This window comes from Mytilus californianus, unplaced genomic scaffold (assembly GCF_021869535.1).
Source record: "Mytilus californianus isolate M0D057914Y unplaced genomic scaffold, xbMytCali1.0.p SCAF_4, whole genome shotgun sequence".
Lineage (NCBI taxonomy): Eukaryota > Metazoa > Mollusca > Bivalvia > Mytilida > Mytilidae > Mytilus > Mytilus californianus.
In genome coordinates this window covers 59,352,292-59,377,726 of record NW_026262690.1, presented here as the reverse complement: position 1 = coordinate 59,377,726, position 25,435 = coordinate 59,352,292, and the positions used below count along the sequence as shown (strand labels likewise).

General features: G+C 31.0%; 1 protein-coding gene across 1 annotated transcript in view; it reads left to right on the top strand.

Moving 5' to 3' along the window:
- Positions 1-25,203, top strand: part of LOC127698497 (cholesterol 24-hydroxylase-like) — a 78,029-nt gene extending 52,826 nt beyond the window's left edge. The window contains exons 9-14 of the mRNA XM_052202003.1: positions 16,659-16,721; positions 17,043-17,115; positions 18,192-18,387; positions 18,910-19,001; positions 19,254-19,323; positions 20,266-25,203. Coding sequence (XP_052057963.1) covers positions 16,659-16,721; positions 17,043-17,115; positions 18,192-18,387; positions 18,910-19,001; positions 19,254-19,323; positions 20,266-20,418 — 647 coding nt within the window. The 3' untranslated portion in view covers positions 20,419-25,203. The remainder of the gene's footprint in view (positions 1-16,658; positions 16,722-17,042; positions 17,116-18,191; positions 18,388-18,909; positions 19,002-19,253; positions 19,324-20,265) is intronic.
- The last annotated feature ends 232 nt before the right edge of the window (positions 25,204-25,435 follow it).

The window sequence follows — 25,435 nt, the reverse complement described above, 5'->3', positions numbered from 1 at the left end:
AAAGATATATTTACAGTGCAAGGGAGGAAAAATGAGACCAAACTCTTCACAATGGAGACGGGATCAGCACAACCTCCTGGGTCCAACTATATAGAAGACTTGCAGCTACTTAGTGTCCAGGGCATAGTTTGTATAAAGGAAGGGGAGAATTGGCATACGATTCAGAGAACAATTCACAGTTGGCTGGGTTCCCAATTTGTTGGGAACCCATTGCACTAACTTTTTAGTGTATCAGTAGACCCGTGAATAGGGTCTGTTTGGGGGGTAGGTTGTATACTTTTTTGAAATTGTTAGGGGGATAGGGTGTATACTGTGTATTATAAATTGATGCATATTTTCTCTAAATTGGGTATGATTTCCGTATTTTGTTAATTTTTGGCGAAATTCACAGGGCCCACCTCAGTAGAGGGGGCCTTATTAATAAAACTGGGGGGAGTGTAGTATTCGTAGGGTTAGTTTTAGGTCATCAGACAGACCATCTAGAGATTTCCGAAGAACTACCCAGAAATCCCTCTCTTCCGGTAATGAACTAAATGGCTATACAGACGATATTCTACTGAAGAGCAATCCGGCTGTTCCTGACTGCAGGAACGACCATCCAAGGTATTTATCGGTATTAGGTTAATATCGGCAATCACAACAGTTATCTCCCCTTATATGGCTAAGTTGAAAAATTGAATCGAACAGAAATAGTTATTCAATATTTGTAAAAACAGTCTTAATTATGCAGTTTATCACTTATTTTTCTTTATTTATATAAACAATCTTGCACATAAATAGTCTTTTTTTCTTATTACCGACTTTTGACTCCAGATTATACAATTTTTGACAGGTTACCTTTTCCAGGGTAGGATATCCTGCTACTCAGTCAAGTAAGAGCAAACAAAAAGAAATAAAATAAAACATATAATCAGTCAATTTAGGAGGAAAGTTTTCTGTTTTCCAATGATTTTCTGTCCTGTTTAAAAAATATGAAACAGATAATTTCTCCTCCAAATTGTACTGATTCTAAGCTTGATTTTTGCTTCTTTAAGTTGTTTTTCCTTGACTGAGTTCCAGGATGTCTTACCACAGAGGAGGTAACTTGTCGAAAAAATATAAACTGAGTCAAAAGTAGGTACAGTGTTGTTTGTAATATGAAAAAATTGTCTATTGCCATATTGTTTCAAAATTTGGAGATTTAATAACATTAACACTACCAATTTTGCTGCACCAGATGCTCATTTCCACAATAAATGTCTCTTTAGTGATGCTTGAGGCCAAGATATGAAAATCCAAAACTTATTAAAAAATTGAAGAACTGATAAAACCAAAAAAGGACAAAATGTTCATGTATAGCCAAAGCTGGACAAGAAATCAAAGCTTTGCATGAGGGAGATATGATAAATAACAGCGAATTTTAATAACACAGTATCTGAATTTTTATGCAAGTACCACAGTACTGGCTTCTGGGCAGCTAATAAGCAAAGAACTAGACTGATTGTGTGCTGCTATTTTACAATCAAGATGGTGGTATTCAGTAAATCTACCTTAAAATGAAAGGGACACTGACTTACTTCTTGGCTATAAAAAAAAAGTGTTTTTTATGCTTGCACTTTATTGTTTGCTGAGCCTATAAAATGTATAACCAGATCAAGTTATAATGGTCCAAAATGTACAGAACCTGGTTATGATTATCTGGACCAGCTTAATCTATTAAAGAAAATGGTGATATGTAAATTCTACAAACAGGTTTTGGACCACTCATCCAAATTTAATTATTGTATAGAAAAATATATGTTATTTTGGTGAAAATATGAAAACTGCCATTATTTAGATAAAAGGCATCAACTTCTGTTGTAGGGAGCAATCATTTTATGTTCACAGAGTCAATGGTGCAAAATTTCTTAAGGAAATCGGGATTGAAAATTTGTCACATGCTAAATAATTCCTCTATTTTCAGGCTACCGGTATATATGGACAACAATGGATTGGATATTTATACTTGGAGTTGTTATTTCAGTTGTCCTTTGTGTGCTTACATTCATCTCTATAAATATAATACTTAGAAGAAGAAAATACAGTCATATCCCAGGACCTCCAATAGATAAGTAAATATGTGCAGGAATTTGTTTTAGATTAACTATATGAAAAGACATGCATGTATGATTTAATGTGAAAATGCATTGTGATGAGCAGCTCTTTGTAAGAGAAGAAAATCATTTGAACTAGCTGTCAGTAACTGCGAGTAGTCTCAGATCTGTACTTAAGTGTCCTTTTTGTTGTTAGGGATGAGGGATGGATAAATGCCCTGCCAGGTCTGGTCTGTGTTTTTGTTTAATGTTTCTGCTTGGTATCAATCTGATGAGTTCAGCCTTTTTCAACTGATTTTTATGGTTTGTTCTTATGTTGTGCTGTTACACCACTGTCCCAGGTTAGGGGAGGGTTGAGCACTCACAAACATGTTTAACCCCGCCACATTATGTGCTTGTCCCAAGTCAGGAGCCTGTAGTTCAGTGGTTGTCATTGTTTCATGTCTGTCATATTTGTTTTTTGTCAATTGTTTTGTTATAAATTAGGTCATTAGTCTTCTCAATTGAATTGTTTCATATTTTTCATGTTAGGGCCTTTTATAGCCGACTATACGGTATGGGTTTTCTCATTGTTGAAGGCCATACGGTTGCCTATAATTGCTTACCTCCACTTAATTTGAACTTTGGTGGATAGTTGTCTTATTGGCAATCATACCTTATCTCCTTATTTTTATTTACATATACATGACTTTTGTCAAGTTGTAAATATTTATCCACCTTTATATATATGTCTTTACATGCTGTAGTCATTTTCACAAGTTTTCATTCTCAATTTGAATTAAAAATAATTTGATTTGTATCCTGCAAGCAGCAACTATGTTTAAGCAGGCTATTGGAGTTCCCACAACTTCCTGTTCACATACATATATATGTGTAGGTGGGATCAAATGTGATTTTAGCACTTATTTTTTGGCTTCCTTTGGTCCCTTATCATTTTTTTACATTCAGGGCTAGAATTAATGCCAATAAATTAAAATAAAAAAGTCTATTACTATTCCTCTGTTAGAATATTTGTGCTTGGATGTATATAGATATGCTATTCAAGTCATTGTTTACTTTCACTTCATTAGGCTACTGCCATATTTGATCTTTTTATTTATTTTCAAGCTCAACAAAAGAAATTTGTCACCATATAGGAAAATTTTACAAATTGGAGAGATTTTTAACTTTCATGACTTTACTCGTTTTCAGTTCATATTCTTAAATTATAAATGTTTCCTAGCTTTAGTTTATTTTTGTTTACAGTTATAGCATTTCAAAATTTTCACTCTAAGGAGTCTTTATTTTGTACAATGATCTCCATTCAAACATGTTTAATGTGAGAGGCTTTTGTTATTTCAAAACAATTTCATCCTTTTTAGCTTTTTCCTGGGAAATGCACCTTTATTCAGTAAATATATGAAGGAAGGAAAGTTCTTTAGTGCAATGACATTGGATCTGTAAGTACAAGATTTATACTTGATAAATAAAATATCTACTTTATGCTATTTTAAAAGAGGGTAAATATTTGTTATGACTGAAAATTAAAAGCACTTATTACTTGGACTAATACATGAATTTATTGATTGCAGCTTATAAGTATCATGTGACATATTTGCTGCATAACAGGCTTTAATTTGTTAAAACTTAAGTGTCATTTTACATGTAACCATTGAAAAACTTTTTAAGCTCACCTGCTAATGTGAGCTATTGCCATCACTTGGCATCAGTTGTAAACTTTAAAAAAAAAACATCTTTCTCCTCTGAATTCACGGGTTCAGTTTCAACCAAATATGGTCGGGATGATCCTAAGATATCTGAATATATTATGTATTCCTGACACTGAAGATGAAAATTTTAAGGCCTTGATTTAACTTGAATGGGCTTGTAAAAAAATTATTTGTTTCTAGGCAATAAAAAATTGATAAAAAAAGTGGTATATCAAAATGGTATATTTTTGTCCAGATGAATGATTCAGTTTCAAGTCATCCTTTTATGATACTATGCTGCATTTCTTTTGTTTTATTTATTCTAGGTGTAAAAAGTATGGACCTGTATTTAAAATGAACTTCATGCATGGTACATTTGTTTTCACTTCTGATCCACAGACTGTCAGGGTAAAGTATAATAGAATAGACATGTCTTCTTTTACTGTATGTATTGATGAAAGCAATGTTGTTTTATTATTAGGTCTTTCCACTTTTCTGTGGAAAGACCTATTGGTTTTCTTCTGATTATTAGGTCTATCCACTTTTCTGTGGAAAGACCTATTGTATTTGTTCTGATTATTATTATTTTCTACTGCCTAATTTTGATCTCGGGTAAAATTTTTGTTTCGCAAGATTTCGCTTAGATATTTCTTAAATAGTATCATACAGTTTATGTGCTTTTTATTTTCACCCATTCTAAGCCGAACAATTTTCTTTGTAGGAGTTATCTCCCCGAACACTGTTTTCCTTGTGACTACATCTCCTCCGTAACCGTAAAAGAAAGCAACAAATTTATTTTATAAAATTGCTCGTTATATCCTTTGCATGAATTGTCTTATTTTGACCGAAGCGATACGAACACTCCATATGAGAGTTATTTCTCCTTATGCATTTGATATAAGTAATATGCATTTCTATCTTGTAAACCATAAGTGATAGCGACATAGGATCTTTTGATTTGAGGTCCTTGGTCCAAAAAAATGAAAATTAGGTCAAGGTCAAAGGTCAAGGTCATATTCAAAATTTTGATTTTGGTTTATTTTCACTTATTTGCAAATCCGTATAAGATATCGACAAATTATTTTTACTAAATTTTTAGTTGCGACATGTCGTAACATGTAAATTTTGATTGCAAGGGTACGTTGAACGTAAAAGGGAGTTTTCTCCCCTCTTGTATGTAAAAATATGCATATGGTGATATAACTCATTAACCAAATATAATTAGGACCTATGGTCTTTTGATTTGAGGTCCTTGGTTTATGACCTTGAAATTAATCTCAAGGTCATAGCTTTGTACTTAATTTGACATTCTAGATTTTGACCTTTGCTTTTACCTCATATAAAATTGAGAATGGAAATGGGGAATGTGTCAAAGAGACAACAACCCGACCACAGAACAGACAACAGCAGAAGGCCACCATATGATAAAGCCATGAGACTTTTTGCAATAGGTTTCAAACCATTTAACCTTGAAAAATAAACCGGAAGTGACTTTGTTTAAACCGGAAGTAGCTATTTTTTGTACTTTATTAATATAAAAGTATATAGAACCAGATATTTTGGATTCAATGTCAAGTAAATATTCAAATAGTATCGGAAGTAACATTTTTTAAACCGGAAGTAACAAATTATCTCCCTTATTTAAAAAATATTGTATAGAAACCATATATTTTTTAAATTAGCGTACAATAAGCTATCATTTGACGATTGTAATGACATTTTAAACCTAATTTTACTACTTTCATATTAAAATACATGGTTTTTGGTGGAAAGACCTTCAATTGTTCTCTGAACAATTGCTTTTTAATTTTTTTTTTATTTTCTACCGCCAAATTTTGTTCTTGCGATAAATTTTTGTTTCGCAAGATGTCGCTTAGATGTTTCGTATATAATATTGAACAGTTTATGCGCCTTTGAAATTGACCCTGCTTAACCGAATACTTTTCTTTGTAGGAGTTATCTCCCCGAACACTGTTTTCCTTGTGCGTGCATCTCCTCCGTAACCGTAAAAGAAAGCGACAATTTATTTTACCAAATTGCTCGTTATATCCTCAGGATGTTTTGTCCAATTTTGACCAAAGCGATACGTAAACTCCATATGAGAGTTATTTCCCCTTCTGTATTTGACATTAGGGATATATAAATGTATAGCATGAATGGTAAGTGATAGAGACCTAAGGTATATTGATTTGAGTTCCTTGGTTCATTTAAATGAAATTGAGGCCAAGGTCAAAGGTCAAGGTCATATTCTAAATTTTGACTTGTCCTTGTTATTTGATCTCCTCTGTCACTTTTAAAATTACAAATTAAAGAACTAGTGCAAAATGTTTGCTTAATTGTGATTAAGATATGATACATTTGGTCTGAAACAATTCAATGATATCTTATAGGAGTTATTGTCCCTGAAATGATTCAATTTAAGGTTAATTGATTATTACTCCAACTTGGTACATGATAAAGCCATAGGGTCTTTTGCAAACTGTTGGTTGACATATGACCTTTAAAAAAGTAAACCGGAAGTGACCTTGAGTGAACTGAGAGTAGTATTTTTTGCACTTATTTGATGGAAAAGTACCTAGAAACCATATATTTTTTGAATGATCATAGGTTAACCAATTATTTGAGACCGGAAGTGACATTTTAAAAACCGGAAGTAGCATATTATCTTCCTTATTACAGGCATAAGTATATACAAACTATATATTTTTGGAATCAGTGTGAATAAAGCTATCATATGAGACCGGAAGTGACATTTTCTAAACCGGAAGTTGGCAATTATCTCCCTTATTTCAGGCAAAAGTATATAGAAACCATTTATTTATTGAATCAGTATGAAGAAATCTATACTTTGACGCTATTAATAACTTTGAGTAAACCAGAAGTAGCTTCCTATCAATTATTTAGAAAATTGATGTGGAAAGACCTTCAATTGTTCTTTGAAAAATTGGTTTTTAATTATTATTATTATTATTATATGCCAGACTCTAGTATTGGGAGCTATATTACATTCATTTTGTCCTTTTTCAGTTCATCCAACAAACATTTCTGTCACACTAAATACTGTACTGAGCAGTATGATGTTATATTATTTTAATTGAATATTTTTAATGATTTGTGATTCGTTAAAACTTGATCACATGTATATTTGTATTTACTCAGTTTGCACGCCAATACTGTTGTGTTTAGCCTACATAGGTCTAAAACAGCATATTGCACAGGGCATAAAGCATGTTACTAAAAATACATTCTAGAAATCCCAAATTTTACATTGTTCATGCAATAGTTGTTGATTAATAATATAACAATTGTAGCCTTTGCAGTGGGAAATCTAGTGAACGAAAACAAAAGAAAATTCACTCTTCTTATGATAGAGTACAGAAAATAAATAATAAAACAATGCCGGTGACAATACTGATCAAAAGTTATTTCCAAATAATAATTGTACATTTTAAAGAAATTATTTGTTAAACTGTGTTATTAGAAATATACATTCAAATACACAATGTTTTATGTTCAGTATTTATCGAGATAATTGCATTAGAAGCTTGTGAAACTGAAATTTAAAAAATGCCAATCTTTGCTGCATATTGGTGTAATACCACCAAATCATAGTACGTCACATCCGGTTGCATACAAAAATAGGTCGAAAAAAAATATTCCCTTGAATTTGACAGTTGTAGGTAATTAATCCTACATTTCATTGCAGTAAAACATTTCTGGGTCATAAACATATATCTTGGGTATTTCAATGCACCATTATTTTTTTATTTCTGGTTTCTATAGAATATTTTGGAAACTTGAGGTTACATGGTTACTCAAGCTTGTACACAGGTTAAAAAAGGGGAAATTTGATTGGTTAACTTCCAGTGATGGTTATTTTCTTATATGCAAGAATTTTTTTCTATAGTACTGGACAGGATAAAACTTTACTCATGCCAAGTATTTCTTTATTTGAAACAAAGATAAATTCTACACAATTTTTTGAAAAGTGCAAATTTAACAAAGACTAATAGGGGAAAATCAATGGTGGTATTACACCTATTGATAAAAAAAAATTGGAAAAAATTATGTACATACAAAATCTAAAGATCTTTCGGGTCACCAATTTTCAGAGTGTTCCACAAAGTCCTTAGCATGTTACAATTTCCCAAAGTATACTTATTTTTTCACACCTTAGTGATCGAGCACACCGGTCTGCTCGTGTCACATGTACATTCAATAGAGAAATATTGTCTTTTCTTGAATATAAAAATTTAAAAGTCTGTCTGTGCAGGTTAAGAAATTAAAGATAACTATTCTTATAAAGTAGGTATCTTTCTACTATTTTTTTATACAATTTTAAGAAAAGGTCATCTCAATATTTGTACATGTATTTGCGGTCTCCTTGATCTATTCACATTCAATGTTTACATCGAGATAATGTCCATCTGAATTTGCTTAGTAACTTAATTTCAAAAGTGCCAATCCCTGTTGCATATCAATCGATTCCTTTGGAATTTTTTCCCTGACTTTCTCTGATCTAGCTGTATATATATACGGGTAATTAGCATGTTCCAGAGAGGTATACAGCCAGTAAAAAAATAAATTGAAGTTGGTACTCCAGGAACATTTTGGCATAGCTACATTTTAAACCAATTTAACATCAAGCTTCTATAGCCTGCTGTACTCGTCATTTGCTACTTCAGGAGGGAAATGATAACATTAAATGGAAGTTTTGTTTTTATTTCAACTTATTTCTATTTTTACTATTTACCAGAATATTTTCCCTTGAATCCATAATTGACATCTTCGCTAGCCAAGGATTGTGATCCACTTCCCTCCTCTCCACCCTTGGCAGATTAAGCCAATATTTGTGATAACAATGTTGCGCCATCTATCGGTAGATTAAAGTCACACCCATTCCGAATACATTATTCTTGACCAATAGTAGCACTTGAACTCTTCAATTTGGAGGTAAAAACATGGTAGCGTCTAGGTTCTACACACTTTGTAAAGCAGGAAACGAAAATATACGTTGACATTCATGCATTTGTGCAAGAAACATACACAGGAAACTTCTATTAATTGATTAAAAACATTCAAATTGTCACTAAATATAGTCGTATGTTTGGGGATGTAAAGACTTGTTGCACAATAAGCACGTGGCAATTGTTTACATACACTTTCGACATTTACACGCGATCATGTTATAGGCGCTTTTTGATTGGATGCAGCAAATTTCGACTGCAACCAATGAAAATCATTACCTTGTGTCTCTGAAATTCTATCTCAATCCGCCAAGGGTGGAGAGGAGGGAAGTGGATCGTAACCCTTGGCTAGCGAAGATGATAATTGATAGCGTCCTTGCTAAAATGGGACAAACATTGAGAAGATCTAGTTTTCAGTGTTTACAGGGGAAGTAATATTTTGTCACTAGATTTCCCACTGTTTGGTTGAGGTCAATACAAAGTTATATCGACCTAGAAAAGCATATTGACCTCGGATTCGTCCTCAGTCAATATGCTTCTCTTAGGTCGATATAACCTCGTATGGACCTCATACAAAGGCTATAATTGTATTATATTTAATCAACAGGTTAGCAGTGATGAGTTGTGATGTGTTAGCACTTTTTGAATTTTGGACACACATTTCCTGTTTTATATAGATACTATAAATTTTCCATTATGTTGAATGAACAAAAAATATTTCCTCACAGAATTCAACTGCTGAACTGAATGACTTCATATTTACTTTTCTGCACCATCTGTCGAACTAAATTTCACACAAATTTATTATCAGACCAACCAAAATTTTGAAAAAGGTGCTTGGCAACCTTAAGTTTTTTTAATTGACCTTTGGTTTTATATTGAACAATTAGATTCCTATGGATGTGATTCTGATTTTTTCTAGTTTCCTTGACGTCTGTCAGTAAAATAAAAATTGGGAAAAGCACCTATCAACCATATATTTTTGAAAAGATTCTGACCCAAAATCTGACATGTACCAAATGAATTTCAAAGGGATGTGATTCCATTTTGTTATATTTCCTATTAGTCTCTCAGAACAAAAATTATTTGAAAAAGCACCTTGCATGGTGTCTTTGGTTTCTCTTCAACTAATATGAATTTTGATTGTCTTTGGTACCTTCTGCCTCTCTTTTTATTTAGCAATCATTTTATTCGGGAAATGTTATGGCCTAAACTTTGACATGAAAAAATTGGACTTAAAAATGATGTGATTATTGCTCCTCTTTGGATTCCAATTTGGGTAAGTTTCTTAGAAGATTCTCAGATCCATAAATTTTAAACAAAGGTACCTAACAAACTTATTCATTGATTTGGAAACATATTGATCCAAGCTTTTGTAATGAACAATTGGATATCAAAGGATGTGAATCTAATTTTTGTAAATTTCCTAGCAAGAGACAAATAGCAAAGAGTCTGTAAAATTTGCAATTCAGCTGCTAAACATTTCAGAATAGTAGCATAGCATGCTACTAGAAAATTCCTCTTTATTGGTTTCATATCATGGTTTTGCTCCAAAGATTCATACAAGGCTATTATACTTAATCTTTAGTTTTCTATGTTGTGTTTTGTATACTGTTGATTGTCTTTTGGTGGTTTTTCATTTTTTTTCCATGGCATTGTCAGTTTGTCTTCGACTTATAAGTTTGAATATCCCTTTGGTATGTTTGGCCTCTCTTTTTCAATCAGATGAAAGTTACAACTGATTAGTTCCGTTCCTGCAGTGATGGAATAATTGCAGAAAATTAAAAAAATTAAAGACATGTATTTAATCAATAACTTTGGAAAACTATTATTTCATATGAATCCCTTTCAGGAATTACAGATTACAGGAAATCATCCAAAATCCTACATTACTCTGGAAGGAATTATTTATTTATTTAATGAAAGGTAAAGTCATATCTAGAATTATGCTATTGTACATGGCACTATTACACACATTCCAACATATAAATACATATCCCTGAGTATCAATGTTCCATCTGTGAAATATGGGGACATAGGCCTAGGGGTCTTAATTTTTGTGTATTTTTGGGTTACATTCTGCATGTGGCTTCCTTGTTCATGTTCCTAGGTTATGCCAAATAGTTGTGATATCAACGTGAAAATTCATCAGTGAATGAATCAAAATATGTTATTTTTTGAATTGAATGTCCAAAGGATGGTGTGACCCAAACATGGTTGTATGATCACAATTTAGGTATAAGTTAAGATTAAGGTTTAGAATTCAGATTGCCTAATTCAAAGTTGATGATATATCAAGATTAAACTTCCCTAATGCATACCTCAGGATGTCAACTTTTTTAAATGTAATGCAAAGAGCTAAAGACCTAATTATGATGAATAATGAATTGGAATAAATCATTTTTAGGGTAAAGATTGCACAAAGTACAATCAAAAGCCTATTGTCACTAGTTAGCTATTGAGGTCTCTTCTCTACCTTTGTGAGTACACCATAGTACATTGAGGAGAACATTATTTAGATCCTATCCATGCTCATGTCAAGCAATTTATTAATAATATATACTGAGAATTCAAGTTACAAAATGATGTGTATGTGTATAAACTTAATAGTCAAGAAAACCATTTTATTACAAATTACATTAGTTGCAGAAATTAGTGCATGGGGTATGAATATATCTGTTCTACCTAAAATTATGGACAAAAACAGATAACTCTATTCAACACATTGCCTAGCCTGGGATCCTAGCTCATTACTCAACAGTAGAACCAGGCGTAATACAACATGTAATTGCTTATTTGGATGTTAGAATGATGAATTGTGGGAAAACATCATTTCTTGACACATGGTGGAAAATATTTATAAAGCCAGGAATTTGTTTAAATTGTTCTTGGAAATTCATGCAAAATGCAATTTTAAGTATAAATATAACATTAATAATCCAATCCTTTAATACTACATTGTGAATCAACCATTGATTAATCTGATTGACATATTCTTTGTTTATCATTCAGTCCTGTTCAGTGCTGAAAAGTGGTCACATGTATTGTATTGCGCCTGTCCTTACTAACGCAAAGTGGGGGTTGGGCTATCATCCCATACTACATATCCCCTAAATAATGTTCCTTTGCTTAATGCAAGGCAATGTTTATATTTTAAGCTCATAGTGCAATATAAAAGCAATCTTTACCCTTCAGTACTCATAAGCACTTTGTTGATTATTAGTGATGGTTAAAATTTAATTGTGTAAAAATTAATTTAAGAACATTGATTATGAATGAATATAATATTTATTTTAGGTTTTTTGGGAAAAGTCTTGTATCAGAAATAGACCAAAAAGTATGGGTATGGAGGAGACAACTGATGAACCCTTGTTTTCAGAAAAGGTAGGTGCTACAAAACCTGACAATCACATCCAAATTATGTTTATGTTGTAATATAACAAAGGAGAAAGTATGATATGACTAATATTAGGCACCTTCAATAACAAAAAAATTAAGTATTGAATCTATCAAATAGCTTTATTCAAATGTTTACAAGACATTAGTCTCTCAGATATCAGTTTTCATATCTTTGAATTTTGTCTTACGTGTTAACTTTAGGCTTTCAAATTGCTTGCATTTAAGGAAAATACAAAATATGATTTAAATAGACAGTCAGGATTGAATGATGGCTTCTTATATGCCTACCAATGATGAATGTTAATTATGGTGTATCATTTTTCCAACTCCCGTCTTGTATAAAATTGTTGGGAAATAACTTTGGTCTTCAGGAAGAGAGGCTACTTATGTTAAACTTTTACAAAATGATCAAGAATACTTACTTAAGGTACCGTTTACCTTTTAATGATTTTTATTTGTTTTTTCCACATATTCAAGGGTTTTAGGACTTATATCTTTCTGATTATAATGAATTTGTGTTGCATATTAAAAAATTCCCAGCACAACCATTATTTTGTGGTAAAGGGACTCTTATTGCTCTGAGTTATACATGAAATAAGATTTAGTTTTCATTCCAACTTGCATAGAGGTAGATTTTTGACAGATGAGGACAGGAGTATTTTTATGTTTCATTGCCTAAGAGGTTTTATTTTGCATCCAATTGTCATCAAACATTATTAAGCTTGGCAGTTGGGATTACTTGCCAGAATCCTATATATATATGAAATCTGAGGTCAAACTCAAGGTTACAATATGACAAAAATTATTAAAGCTGCAATAATCTTGTAGGCACCAGAGAGCTTCTTGGATTCAATCATCACCAAGCACTATTGTATATTTGGCCCTCTGAGGGCATGGACCATTAGGAATTTTAAGGCCAAATTGTAGATATGTAATTGTAGATTACCTATGTTTTCAGTTATTTAAGAGGACTGGAATCTGCATTAAATACAGAAATAGACTTATTGATAACTAGACTTGCTGGACTGGCAGATGGCAAAACGGAAGTGTCCATGCTGGATGAATTTAATCATCTGACTCTTGACATAATAGGAAAAGTATGTATTGAAAAATACAGTATGTAATTTACTACCATAAATATCGGACAAGGGACAATATTGATGGCCTGGAGGGTTCTGTATTTTCTGTATGGCACAAGGAAACATTTAGGACCAGTACAGCTGCCTTATGGCCATTTACCTGAGACAAAGAACATCTAACAAAATTTAGCCCACACTTTAAAAATATATGTCTGTCTTCTGTCTTTCTGTCTGCCTGTAAACTATTAAAAAATAATTCTCCTCTAAAACCACTGTATCAGTTTTGTTCCAGATGTTCTGCTAATCAATCTACATGACCACCATTACTAGAAATAGAACAAATGGAATAAAATGCATGAGATTTTCTATTATATATAAATTGCTATAGACAGAGAAATTCTGATGGAGTTAAAATGCTCAGAATGTGAAGATAGGTCTAGGTTCTAGATGGATAATAACTGTATACAGAAAAAAAATGAACAGCTACACAAGGTCTAAAAAAGTGCCAATACCACAGAGACAATTGAGTCCTTATAGAAATTGTTGGCCTAAAAATTATTCTTAGTTTTAGCATATTTGCCTTCTGAAAACTATAATAAATAGATAGAAAACGAAAAAAGCAAAATGATCATCAATACAAGATCTACAAAAAATACACAATTATTCACCAGAGACCAAAATACCAGGATGTAATCAAATATAGGGAACTATACGGCCTTCAACAATGAGAGAAAACCTATACTATATAATAAGCTATAAAAGGCTGTGGCATGACAAAAAATGAAACAATTGAAAGAAAAAAAAACAATGGTCTGATTATAAAAGCAACAAATGAAAAACAAATAAAGCAGACAGCAACCAACTGCAACCATTGAGTTATACAGGCTCCTGACTTGGGTCATGCCCATAAAAAAATGTGGCAGGGTTAAATGAATAACCTGTTTGTGAGTGCTCAACCCTCCCATAACCTTGGAAGTATTTAAACAGCACAACATAAACTATACACAAACTAAATTATTTCGAAAGGTTTAACTGCTCAGATCAGCAGTGAGCAGACAAAAAAACCTGTACAAAAAGACAAAGAAACAACATCAGGTATCTATCCAGAAGTGCGCCTATTTCAATCATAATTCAACAAATGAAAGACCAGGTTTTTTGTCCAGAATAAATTATCTTTCAGTACACATATAAGGGATTAAGTATGAAGACATCAAAAACAATCCAATAAAAGCATGGGCTTGTGCAATTCCAAAATATATGTTTAGACATGATGTGCAATTCCAAAATATATGTTTAGACATGATGAAGGACTAAAAGTGTTCATAACTGTACAGCCATGCATATTTAATTATGTTTTAATTTATTTAAAACAAGATCAATGTTATTACATGTACCGACAAAGACAATATTCAAAGATCTTACCGCCATGTTAAATTAATATCCTTTCAGCATAAGTTTATTCCAAGGATGAATCATTGATCCTATCTTAATTTGCAAGCTCTATAAATAACATCACCTTTAATGTAATAAAAAGGTGCAGCCAAACTTCCAAACCAATTATTAAATTCACTTTATTTCAGATTGCTTTTGGAATGCAAATGAACAATGTTGTAAATAGGACAGAAAAATCTGAATTTACCAAAGCCATACAGCTGTGTTTTAGGGGAATATCAGAAAACATTAGGAACCCATTTTTTAAGGTGAGATAAATAAAAAGTACAAAAATTAAGAGGAAATGTAGGTCAATTTGTTAATTTTATGATAAGATATATAAGATATTTTTAATTAAATTTGACATCATGCAGTGAAATTAATACATACAAATAGTAAAGATGCTGTCTCACTACAAAAGTGAAGGATTGAATGATAATGAATAATAAGGAGGTCAACTCAATGAGATAGAACCCAACAACACTTAAAATAAACATGCTTGTAGATATTATGTTTTTTTAATTTGCATAATAGAGTTAAGTTGTAGGATTTGTTATCTAAAAGTACAAAATTGGCAAACAAAGAGAGGGTAAAATCTGAATATTTTTGACATTTTTTTATTACTTTTTAATAGAGATGCATTTTCATCAAAACAAGATAGAGCCTAGGCGGCCAAGTGGTCTAAGCAGTGGAACTACTGTATCACTAGTCTGTCAACAATGAGGTTGTGAGTTCGAATCCCACACTTGGCAGGTGCACTCGACTCCAATCTTAATTGACTAGGATAGTCATTTTTCCTACCAAAGGTCTGTGATTCTCTCCTCCACCAAGAAAAACTAACCACGAAATAACACAATAGTGCTGAAAGTGGCGTCAAACACTAATCAATCAATCAATCAAAACAAGATATATTGTAACAATTTGCCAATTTTTAACACTTTTGTATAGTATAATATCTTTTGTGATGGAAAAGAGAGGATATGGGTATATTAGTTTATTACTAAAATTTCAATACACAATCATGAAAAAAGCAAAGAAGTGTAGCTGTTATTGCTATTCTTCTATTCAGTATCACAATATGGCCTTCAACATGAAACTAACACATCACTCCAACTTTAAAATTGATTCTGGCTCTGTATTGATCAAAGCTTTTTGCTAGATTTGAATCATCCATAATCTGTGCATTGAAGAATACAGATTCAATGTAATATCAACAAATTATAATCTATATTGGGCATTATGTTGTTAAACAGTGCTATCTTCATTCATAGCTTCAGTCATTTTATTTGTGAATCTTGTTGCAGTACAACTTTTTCAACTGGAATTTTATAAATGATGTGAGGAAAGCTTTGAGATTCCTGCGAGTATTTTCTAAGCAGTGCTTTGAAGAGAGAAAGGCAGCTATAGAAAGGGGAGATTACACACCAGACGACATATTAAATCACATTGTGAAAATGAAATGTAAGCTTATAAAATTGAAAAGATATTTGTTCTCATTGAATTTGCTGCATAATATATTCTTCTTTGTAATATGTCTTCAAATAAGGGTCAGTTGGTGTTTTTGTGCCCACCAACAATAAAAGGGGTACATTATGTTGTCTGGTCTCTGCATCTGTCTATGCATCTGTCTGGTCTCTGCATCTGTCTATGCATCTGTCTGTTCACTTTGTTCTTTTGTTACATACCATATATGGTAAGCTCTGGGAATAACAAATTGTGATCATCTTATTGATCAACCCAGTGGAATCCATATTTATTAAATTTGAATTGACCAAATAGGGATTTTCAGTGAAAACAAGTACAAATGGTTGTGGGTTATCATCCAGGACTCGACAATATTCATGTTTTATGTGTCTATTATAGGTACAAACAACTTATGAAAGACAAGAAAAATGTAAGTTTTCAAGATAACAAAAATTAGCACTTTTGTAAACAAATGAATCCAAAACATGTAGGAGGTCATTATCTCTATTTTTGTTGATAAACAGAATGTAGTATTTAAGATTATTTCTTATTTATTAGTAGAGAATCCAGAGTTAGATGATGAAGTTATAGTGGATGATATAATTGTATTTTTTGTGGCAGGTAAAGTTAAATTTTTACTGGTAAATGAATTCCAAATAAGTTAATGCTAAACTGAATATATCTCTTTGTGAGGTTCATCATTTATTTATTCATTGTTGTGTTCTATTGGTTTTTGATAAAAAAAAAAAGCTTGCCATCATCATATTTCTAAGAATGATGTATTCAGGAAGTTTAATGACAAATCTGTTTTATTTAAATTTTGGTTGAATCTCTAGATGGCTTTCGATTTTATGGGGTTTTGGATGCCATCTTATGGCATGTATCCTATATCTTCATCCTTAAAATGGTTTATTATTAATTTTTCTTTTTATTATTTTAAAGGGCAGGAAACAACAGCTTGCTTATTGAGTTTTACCATGATCTGTTTATGGCAGAATAAAGATGTACTTGAAAGGTAGTTGTTAAATTTACTGTCTAGATAAACAGTCAATATACTGAATACAAATATATTTCATAAAATTTTCATATACTGTAAATTCAGAAATTTTTTTGTGCATTTATTATTGCTATTATTGAAGAATGGACAAAAATACAAGATTAATTATTGCGATTTAAGGAAAATATGCATACAGATGTATGTATCAAATTTCAGAATATGGGTTCTTATTATTGCGATACTGAACCACATTAATAAAAACCTCCCAATAATTTCTGAATTTACAGTAATTCATAAAATTTGGGGATGTTTTAATTATTTAAAAAATCACAATATGTTTTGCAAAAATGAAAACTCTACATTTTAAGTTTTGATAGCAATATTTGTATGCAGCATTCCCTAAAATTGAAATAATTTATCACACATTTTTATACATTGTTCAGCAATCCCAAAAACAAACGAATGCAAAATTTGTAATTTACTCTATATTTGATGTTATCCTTGCTGAAACAGATGTTTTGAATTGTCTATAACAACTTTCATATATATATAAAGGCAAAATGTCTTTTGTTCTTGGAACTAAAAAAGAACATTAAAAGTTTTTGTAAAAACTGAAAATAATATTTCTAACCTTGCACTAATTGAAAGGGATTTTACAAAATTAAAACAATTAAGATAATGTGGTATGAGTGCCAGTTAGACAACTATCCACCAGAGTCCAATTGATGTGGGTTTAAGCAACTATAGGTTATGATACAGCCTTCAACAATGAGCAAAACCCATACTACTGTATAGTCAGCTGTAAAAGGCCCTGATATGACAAAATGTGAAACAATTCAAACAAAAAAACCAATGACCTGTACCTGACTTAAACAAAAACAAATATGACACAGCAATCAATGACAATAACTGAGTTACTGGCTCCTGATTTAGGACAGGCACATATAGAATGTGGCAGACTTAAACATGTTTGTGAGAGCTCAGCCTTTCTCTGCAGAGAGTTGTGATATTTGGTATGTAGTTAAAATGAGGTGTAAATTTGATCCCTTTTTATCTTCTACTAATATTTTACTTTAAAAATTATTGCTTTTCAGACTACGGACAGAGGTATTTGATATTGTCGGTATGAAATCTTATCTCAGCATTGAAGATGTCAATAAAATGAAGTATTTGGAAATGGTAATAAAGGAAAGTCTGCGGCTTTATCCTCCTGGACCAAATACATTCAGAGAGCCAAAACATGACATAGAAATCCTAGGATACAAAATACCTGCTGGAACACCAGTAGCTGTAAGTTTTAATGTTTTATCTGTTTTTTTCCTATTTTATATACGATTAACTGTGTATTTTGCCTTTTGTCCAGTTTGTGATGAATTGTGTTGATGGCAGCCCATACATATACAAATCTAATCCTAGCTTTTGAAGGTCAAACAAATCTTCAAAGGCAGAAGGTAGAAAGGCTTAATGTCATATTTTGCATATGGATGCTGCTTGCATATATTTGTTGTGCTATACATTGTACTTCATTTTCCTGATTCTATATCTTTATGAAATATTCATCAAGTTTTTATGAATATATAATGTTCTCAGAAACATTAATACCTAGACCAAAGTTTTTAGTCTTTAGATTTTTCACTATATCAGTCTTACACAAAACATTGGACACTTAAAATTCTAGATTACAAATGACTGCAGTACTAACATATCTATTTGCTAGGAAAAAGTATTTAAAAAATTAAGGTATGAAAAGGGAAATATTAAGATAATAATTTAAAAAGATTTTTTTTAATACATTAACTTTCATTTTTATAGATGAGTACTTATGTTAGTTCAAGGCTGGAAGAATTCTTTCCTGATCCATTGAAGTTTTTCCCTGAAAGATTCAGTCCAAATGCTGAAAACAAGTAAGTAAATGGAATAATGGAAGTTTAAATTTCCATACCTTTAATACAATGGAAAAAAACCCTTCTTTTTGAAATTTACTTATTATATTGTCCTGAGTTTATATACATCCTTGATATACCAAATAACAAATAAAATAAGCCAATCATATGTATGTGGTATTCTGACACTTTTTTGTTTAAGATTACAAAGATTTATTTATGATATTACAGTAATACATTTATACCTGTACGACTGTTCATGTGTGTTTTCAGAATTACATCATACACCTACTATCCATTTACACTTGGCCCAAGAACTTGTATTGGAAAATCATTTGCTGAAGTAAGTATTATGTCCGAATTTGGCTATACTTTAGGTCCTTTTTGGTTTGATCCGCTGTTCAACATTTGTATTCAATTTTGGATATTCCAAATATTTTGGCATTGAGTATCACTGAAGAGACATTATTTGTTGAAATGTGCATCTGATGCATCAAAATTGGTAATGTTTATGTTATTGTCCCCCGCGCAACGCGTTGCAGGTGACATAGAAATACATAAATTTATACATGTATCATAGGTTTATATTAGCAATGTCTGCAATGAGTTCGAAAATCAGTGCCGATCAATTATTTTAAAAAGAGTTATGCCCCTTGGAAACATCAAATATATGGAAAATTGCATCGTTAGCTCTCTCATTTGTACAATTCATGCCAGATTTTTATGAAACTTATATCATAGGTTTATACATGTATTAGCAAAGTCTTGGAAGAGTTCGAAAATCAGTGCCTATCAATTATTTTTTTAAATAGTTATTACTTGGTATAGTACTTAATTGGGTGCTGTTAGTTGTTTGTTTGGTCCACAGCAAGGTCAAACCAAGAAATTTAAAATAAGAAAAATAAACATAGTTTGACCTCATCCACCTAACTCCTCCTAAAGATTTGAAGGTAGAACTTTTATACATGTATTATGCAGATTGTTTGTACATAAACTAAGGATGTGCATATTTTTAGGATTTTGATTTTCTTTAAATTGACCACAAATGACAGGATGTTGAAATTGTCATTATTTGTAAAATTTTGCATGTAGGATACATGGTTTGTTCGACTATCTCCTCCTTCAGTTTTCAAACTAGAACTTAAATATTATGAGATGTTTGTACATAAATGAAAATGAAATTAACACCTCTAAAACCTTGGTGTGACTGAAGTGCTTTGCAAGTAGTGTGGCTGTGCAAATTACAGACATGTATTATGTATATAATTTACTTTATCAATTACAGATTGAGGCAAAAATAATACTTGCCAAAATAATACAGAGATTCAATTTTGAGATGGACCCAGACCAGTCGTTTGATATAGAAGAGAGTACAACATTAAAACCTGAAGGTGGAGCTGTTTGTACATTGACTTTATGTGACAGTTTTGAAGGCTAAATTTTCGTGTCATTGAAGTACAAAAATATGCTGGTAACAGTCATTGTGGAATATTTCATGTGTTCTTCCATTGTGAAATCAGGTTTGAAAAATATCCAACATAATTCAGTTTATCAGGGTAACTTCAGAAGGGCAATTCTAATTATGGAATATCCTTGGCATCAGCATTTACTTTTAGGAAGAATTGTTCTTCTGTCCAAAAACAAACAAATGAAAAATTATTGACATAGACATCAAAATAAACAACAAATTAAATAGGTCATATACAAGTTATAATTTTATACAAATTATATTTTGTACAGACTTTTTGTACAAGTTATAAGTATTTAGATACACACCTTCTTTCACCAGGTGATGCAGATTTATCTTCAATAATTATCCAGCTTGATGTTCTATTCACAAAATTATAAACTTCAACTTAACACTATGCACCTTCCTTCTTGGCATAAATCTGCAAATGAAGACACCACATTGGGTTGGATTCTATATATTTAGTTCTATTATTATACCCCCGCTTTAAAAAAGTGGGGGTATACTGTTTTACCTCTGTCTGTCCGTCCTTCCATCAGTCCGTCCGTCCGTCCCATGAATATTTTTCTTCGCATTTTTCACAGGAACTACATCATAAGGATTTCTGAAATTTGGTTTCAGGGTTTATATCAGTCAGCTATACGGTGTGATGCTTTTTCAGATTCACTCAACAACTTCCTGTTTACCAAACACTTACATCATTTTACACATGACATCCAAGTAGTTGAAAATTTTCGTCACATTTATCTGTGGAACTACATTACAAGGATTTCTGAAATTTGGTTTCAGGGTTTATATGAGTCAGCTATACCGTGTGATGCGTTTTCAGATTCATCACTCAACAACTTCCTGTTTACCGAAATATTTGGGCGGGGATATTATCAGTGAGCAGTAGCTCGCAGTTTCACTTGTTATACCAGATTCTCAGTCCCCAATATATCTTTGAGTGTCCTCACATTAACTTAGTATAAATGTTTTGTATAAGGCTGTACTTTGCATGTAACTATGTATATTTGACAGTAACAAGCTGAATCAAAGACAGTGGTCTTGTTTTGTCCAATTATGATAAGTCAGTTTTGCAAAATTCTGGTTACTAGATCAACAATTCTGTACAAATAATAATTTGAAAAAAATACAATACATGGATGTTCACAACATATAAATATTTTTTTCAAACTTTAACACTTACTTTAAAATTAATGTAGTTAAATAATATTAGAACTTTTACACCACTATCAGATGACACCTGGTGAAAATGTATTCCAGATGCAGCAAGCTGTTTTGAAATAATGAAAAAGACTTGTTAGTTTTGATTGAATAGCTAATTAAAATGGCTTACTAAATTGTTATTGAGGTATTAGTTATGTTGAAATTGATGAACCTAGTAACTAAATCACATTGTGTTTTTTATTGGTTGTTAGTAAAATTATACTACCGCAGGCGCAGGTATATATGAGGGGCCTGATGGGGGGGTCTCATCACGATTCACGAGTTGATTTTTTTGTCAATCACGATTCACAGAAAATAAATTTCCATGATCACGGATCACGAAAATATAAAAAAAAATAAATCTAGAAAAACGGATCACAATAGCGAAAATGCGCCGATCACGAAGAACGAAAATAACCCATCAGGCCCCTCATATATGTCACTCAGTTATATATGCATCATTTGAATGAAGTGCTTTAACAGTTTTTTTAACTCAAAGATAATCATTGGTGTTATTTTATTTACTTTTGACTATATATCATATTATAATATAGTTTATTATTATATTTTTATATTATTACTGTATCTTATACAAGATTTATCTGTTAACCTCATGTTGTTGTATGTGATATGTACATTACATTATGTGCCATTAAAGTTGATATGTGCTGTGTTAAATAATGACTGGAAAATCAGTGCTAATTTTGTTTGATTCTTAATTTATTTTTATATTAATTAAGTTGTCTGCAGATTTGTTAATATTTTCTCTTTAAAATTGTTCTAACAGTAGGATTTGTGGTTTTGAAATTTATTACAGTATATAATAGAAAAATATTTTATGTTGATCTTACTCTTTTGCAATTAATGTTATTAAATTGAGAAGTTTCCATTACATTTCGTTGTTTCTGATTTAAAAAAAAAAGAAATTCTGAACTCTCTTGATTGTGCGTTCAAAGTGATGGCATGATTACTACATCTGTGGAACATTCAATTACCACAGTACACATACAACTGAAGGGTAAGCAGGATGTTCTTGCTATGTGTTACAAGTTTGCTGTATTGAAATTTACGCAGAAGTCCATCATTTACCATTTTTGTGTATTATTGTAATAGTCCTCGGCACTTACTTCTTTTACTAGAGTTGTATTATGCTATTTTATAAAGAGGTGACTCTTATTAATCCATTGTTTTATATTAATCAGGTTGATATTTAGAAATGTTTTATTCTTTTATATGTTAACCCAGAGTGATTTATATATACATTGTAATGTCATTTTAAACATGTAAAAAGTATATCAATGCAACTTATATTTTATGTGTATCAATGCAACTTATATTTTATGTGTATCAATGCAACTTATGTTTTATCTGTATTAATGCAACTTATATCTTATCTGTATCAATGGAATTAATATTTGATAATTTTTTAACACCTTTTGTCAGTTTTCAGGATTATTCTTATACTTATATTATATATCTGTTATTTTGATAGATAGATATTTTTACATTGCATGCAAACATTTTGTAACAGACTGTTAGACACACAATATTTGTTGTCTTCGTAAGCATTTAAAGGTATATCAGAGGGTGCAATTCAAAATGTTTGTGCTCAATGCATCATTTTTTGGTGACTTTTAATAAAGAAAGTATGTTTTACAAATATTTGGCCAACCCTGCCAATGGAATTGATTGAATCAGATCTTAATTTGTGATGAGACCTATAGAAACTGAGATGGGTACTGTGAATTTATCGTAATTAATTGCAGGAGAAAAAATATATAATTGATAGGCAAACCAAAAATACTAACTATATATCTATACCATGAACTAAAATGAAACAGAAACCTTGCCAGAAATCATGAAAAATTGTATCACCATACATGAACAAATCTACAGTTTTCATTGGTATAACTAACATAAATAAATATATCTACAGTGTTTCATCCATAGTTCTAACATAAACAAATAAATAAACAGAAGTGCAATGGTAACTTTAATAAAACAAATAAATCTTCCATTGTTCATTGAATAATCTAACATAAACAAATAAGTCTACAGAAATTCATAATCTTTGGCTTTCAACAATTTGTATTGATCTTCCTGATGAAAGTAAATCCAGAAAAGTGCAAATTTATAAAGTTTCATTGTTATTAAATAAAAGTTATATTTCCAGTGGTTCTGTTGGATCACTTTAATAAAGAGCATTTGTGAGAAGCAGATATTCATGTAATACTTTTAAGTATTAGGTTTATATAATTGTCTCTACTTACAACATACTTCAAACCAACCTACAGCGATTTACAATTTTATTGCTTGCTTATTCACCACTTCTCTTCATTGCAGGATAGATTGCCATGAGGGAACTATAATTTAATAGTTGAGTTAAGGCTTTTAGAAATTACTCCCCAGAAAGGCAACACTGTTGACTTAAATTACAAAAAAACATGAAATCCAAGTGTCAATGGAATTTACACATTTCTGCAATAAACATTTCTATAAATTAACATTATTAAGAAAATCAAAAGCAACCTTTAATTCCTTACTATATCATAAATATAATTTGTTTGTTTCTAACAACATCATTCAAATATTCTATAGAAGTAGAGATAGCTAATAAAAAGAAAATTAATTCTTGGAATCTTTTATTAATTTCTTATAAAAAAAATCACAAAATCAGTAATTATTTAAGAATATGCTATGAATTTCATTGTTTCATTAAGTACTGTAATTTGTTAACTTTTAATGTTGTTTTATTTTAAGACTTTTAATTTTTAATTCTGATAAAAAATGCCATGATATTCTCAGGAAGATTATCAGTTCTACTTAAAATAATCCGTTTTCATCAAGAAGATTGGGGAATATTGTTAAGGTTAGTTTGTTCATGTATATTAAAGGATATGTTGCCATTAGAATGCACATAGTTGCTAATTTTGATCCAGGACAAAGTTTACAAAATGACTACGCAATTATTAGTAGATATATATTAGATTATGAGTCTCTTTAAAAGTCAACTTTACACTTGAGTTAAAAACATAAAGTGAGTTGGGGAATCTGCAGCAAGTTCTATTGCTTCAGTTGCCATTACTTTTTTCTTAATTTGTTGAAAGTTTGAAATCCAGGTTTCTTTTATATGTGAAGTTTTTGTACATTTATATTTTAGATATTATAGTTATACATGTAATATTACAGCAAAAAGTTGTTTTATGATGTTAAAATTTAAGAGTTATATATTTTTCTTAGTGTATACAAATGCAATTGAACTAATGAAACAGGAAGTTAAACTTTTTAAGAACCCTGTAATCTTCAATTTTCACTTTTACTGTTGAGTAATTTTGCAGCTATTTTTTACTTTTAAAACAAAATTAGAATAGTTGTTGCCTCAGATGGACAAATTCAAATGTTGGAAACTTGCAATAAAAAGCCATCAACAATTGTGAAACCTATATTAATACATAATATATTATAAACATGTAACATTTAAAAAATGATGATTATTTTTATAGTTACATATATCCGTTTCTACTCATTAAAAAAATATTCTTATAATGACTTAGTTTTCTTTTTTTAAATCATTGTCCACTTACAAAAATGTTGTACACATTATACATGAATTTGTTTAGCAGTCAGTTCGTGTTGAAGCAATAAAAGTCCACTTCACATACAATCCAATCTGCATTCATTTTCTCTCACTGAATTTATCTATCAATATCAGATGTCTAGGTCAAAACATAATTTTGAGGTAAGAAGTTTGCAGTATGCTTTTTTCAATTTCTAGGTC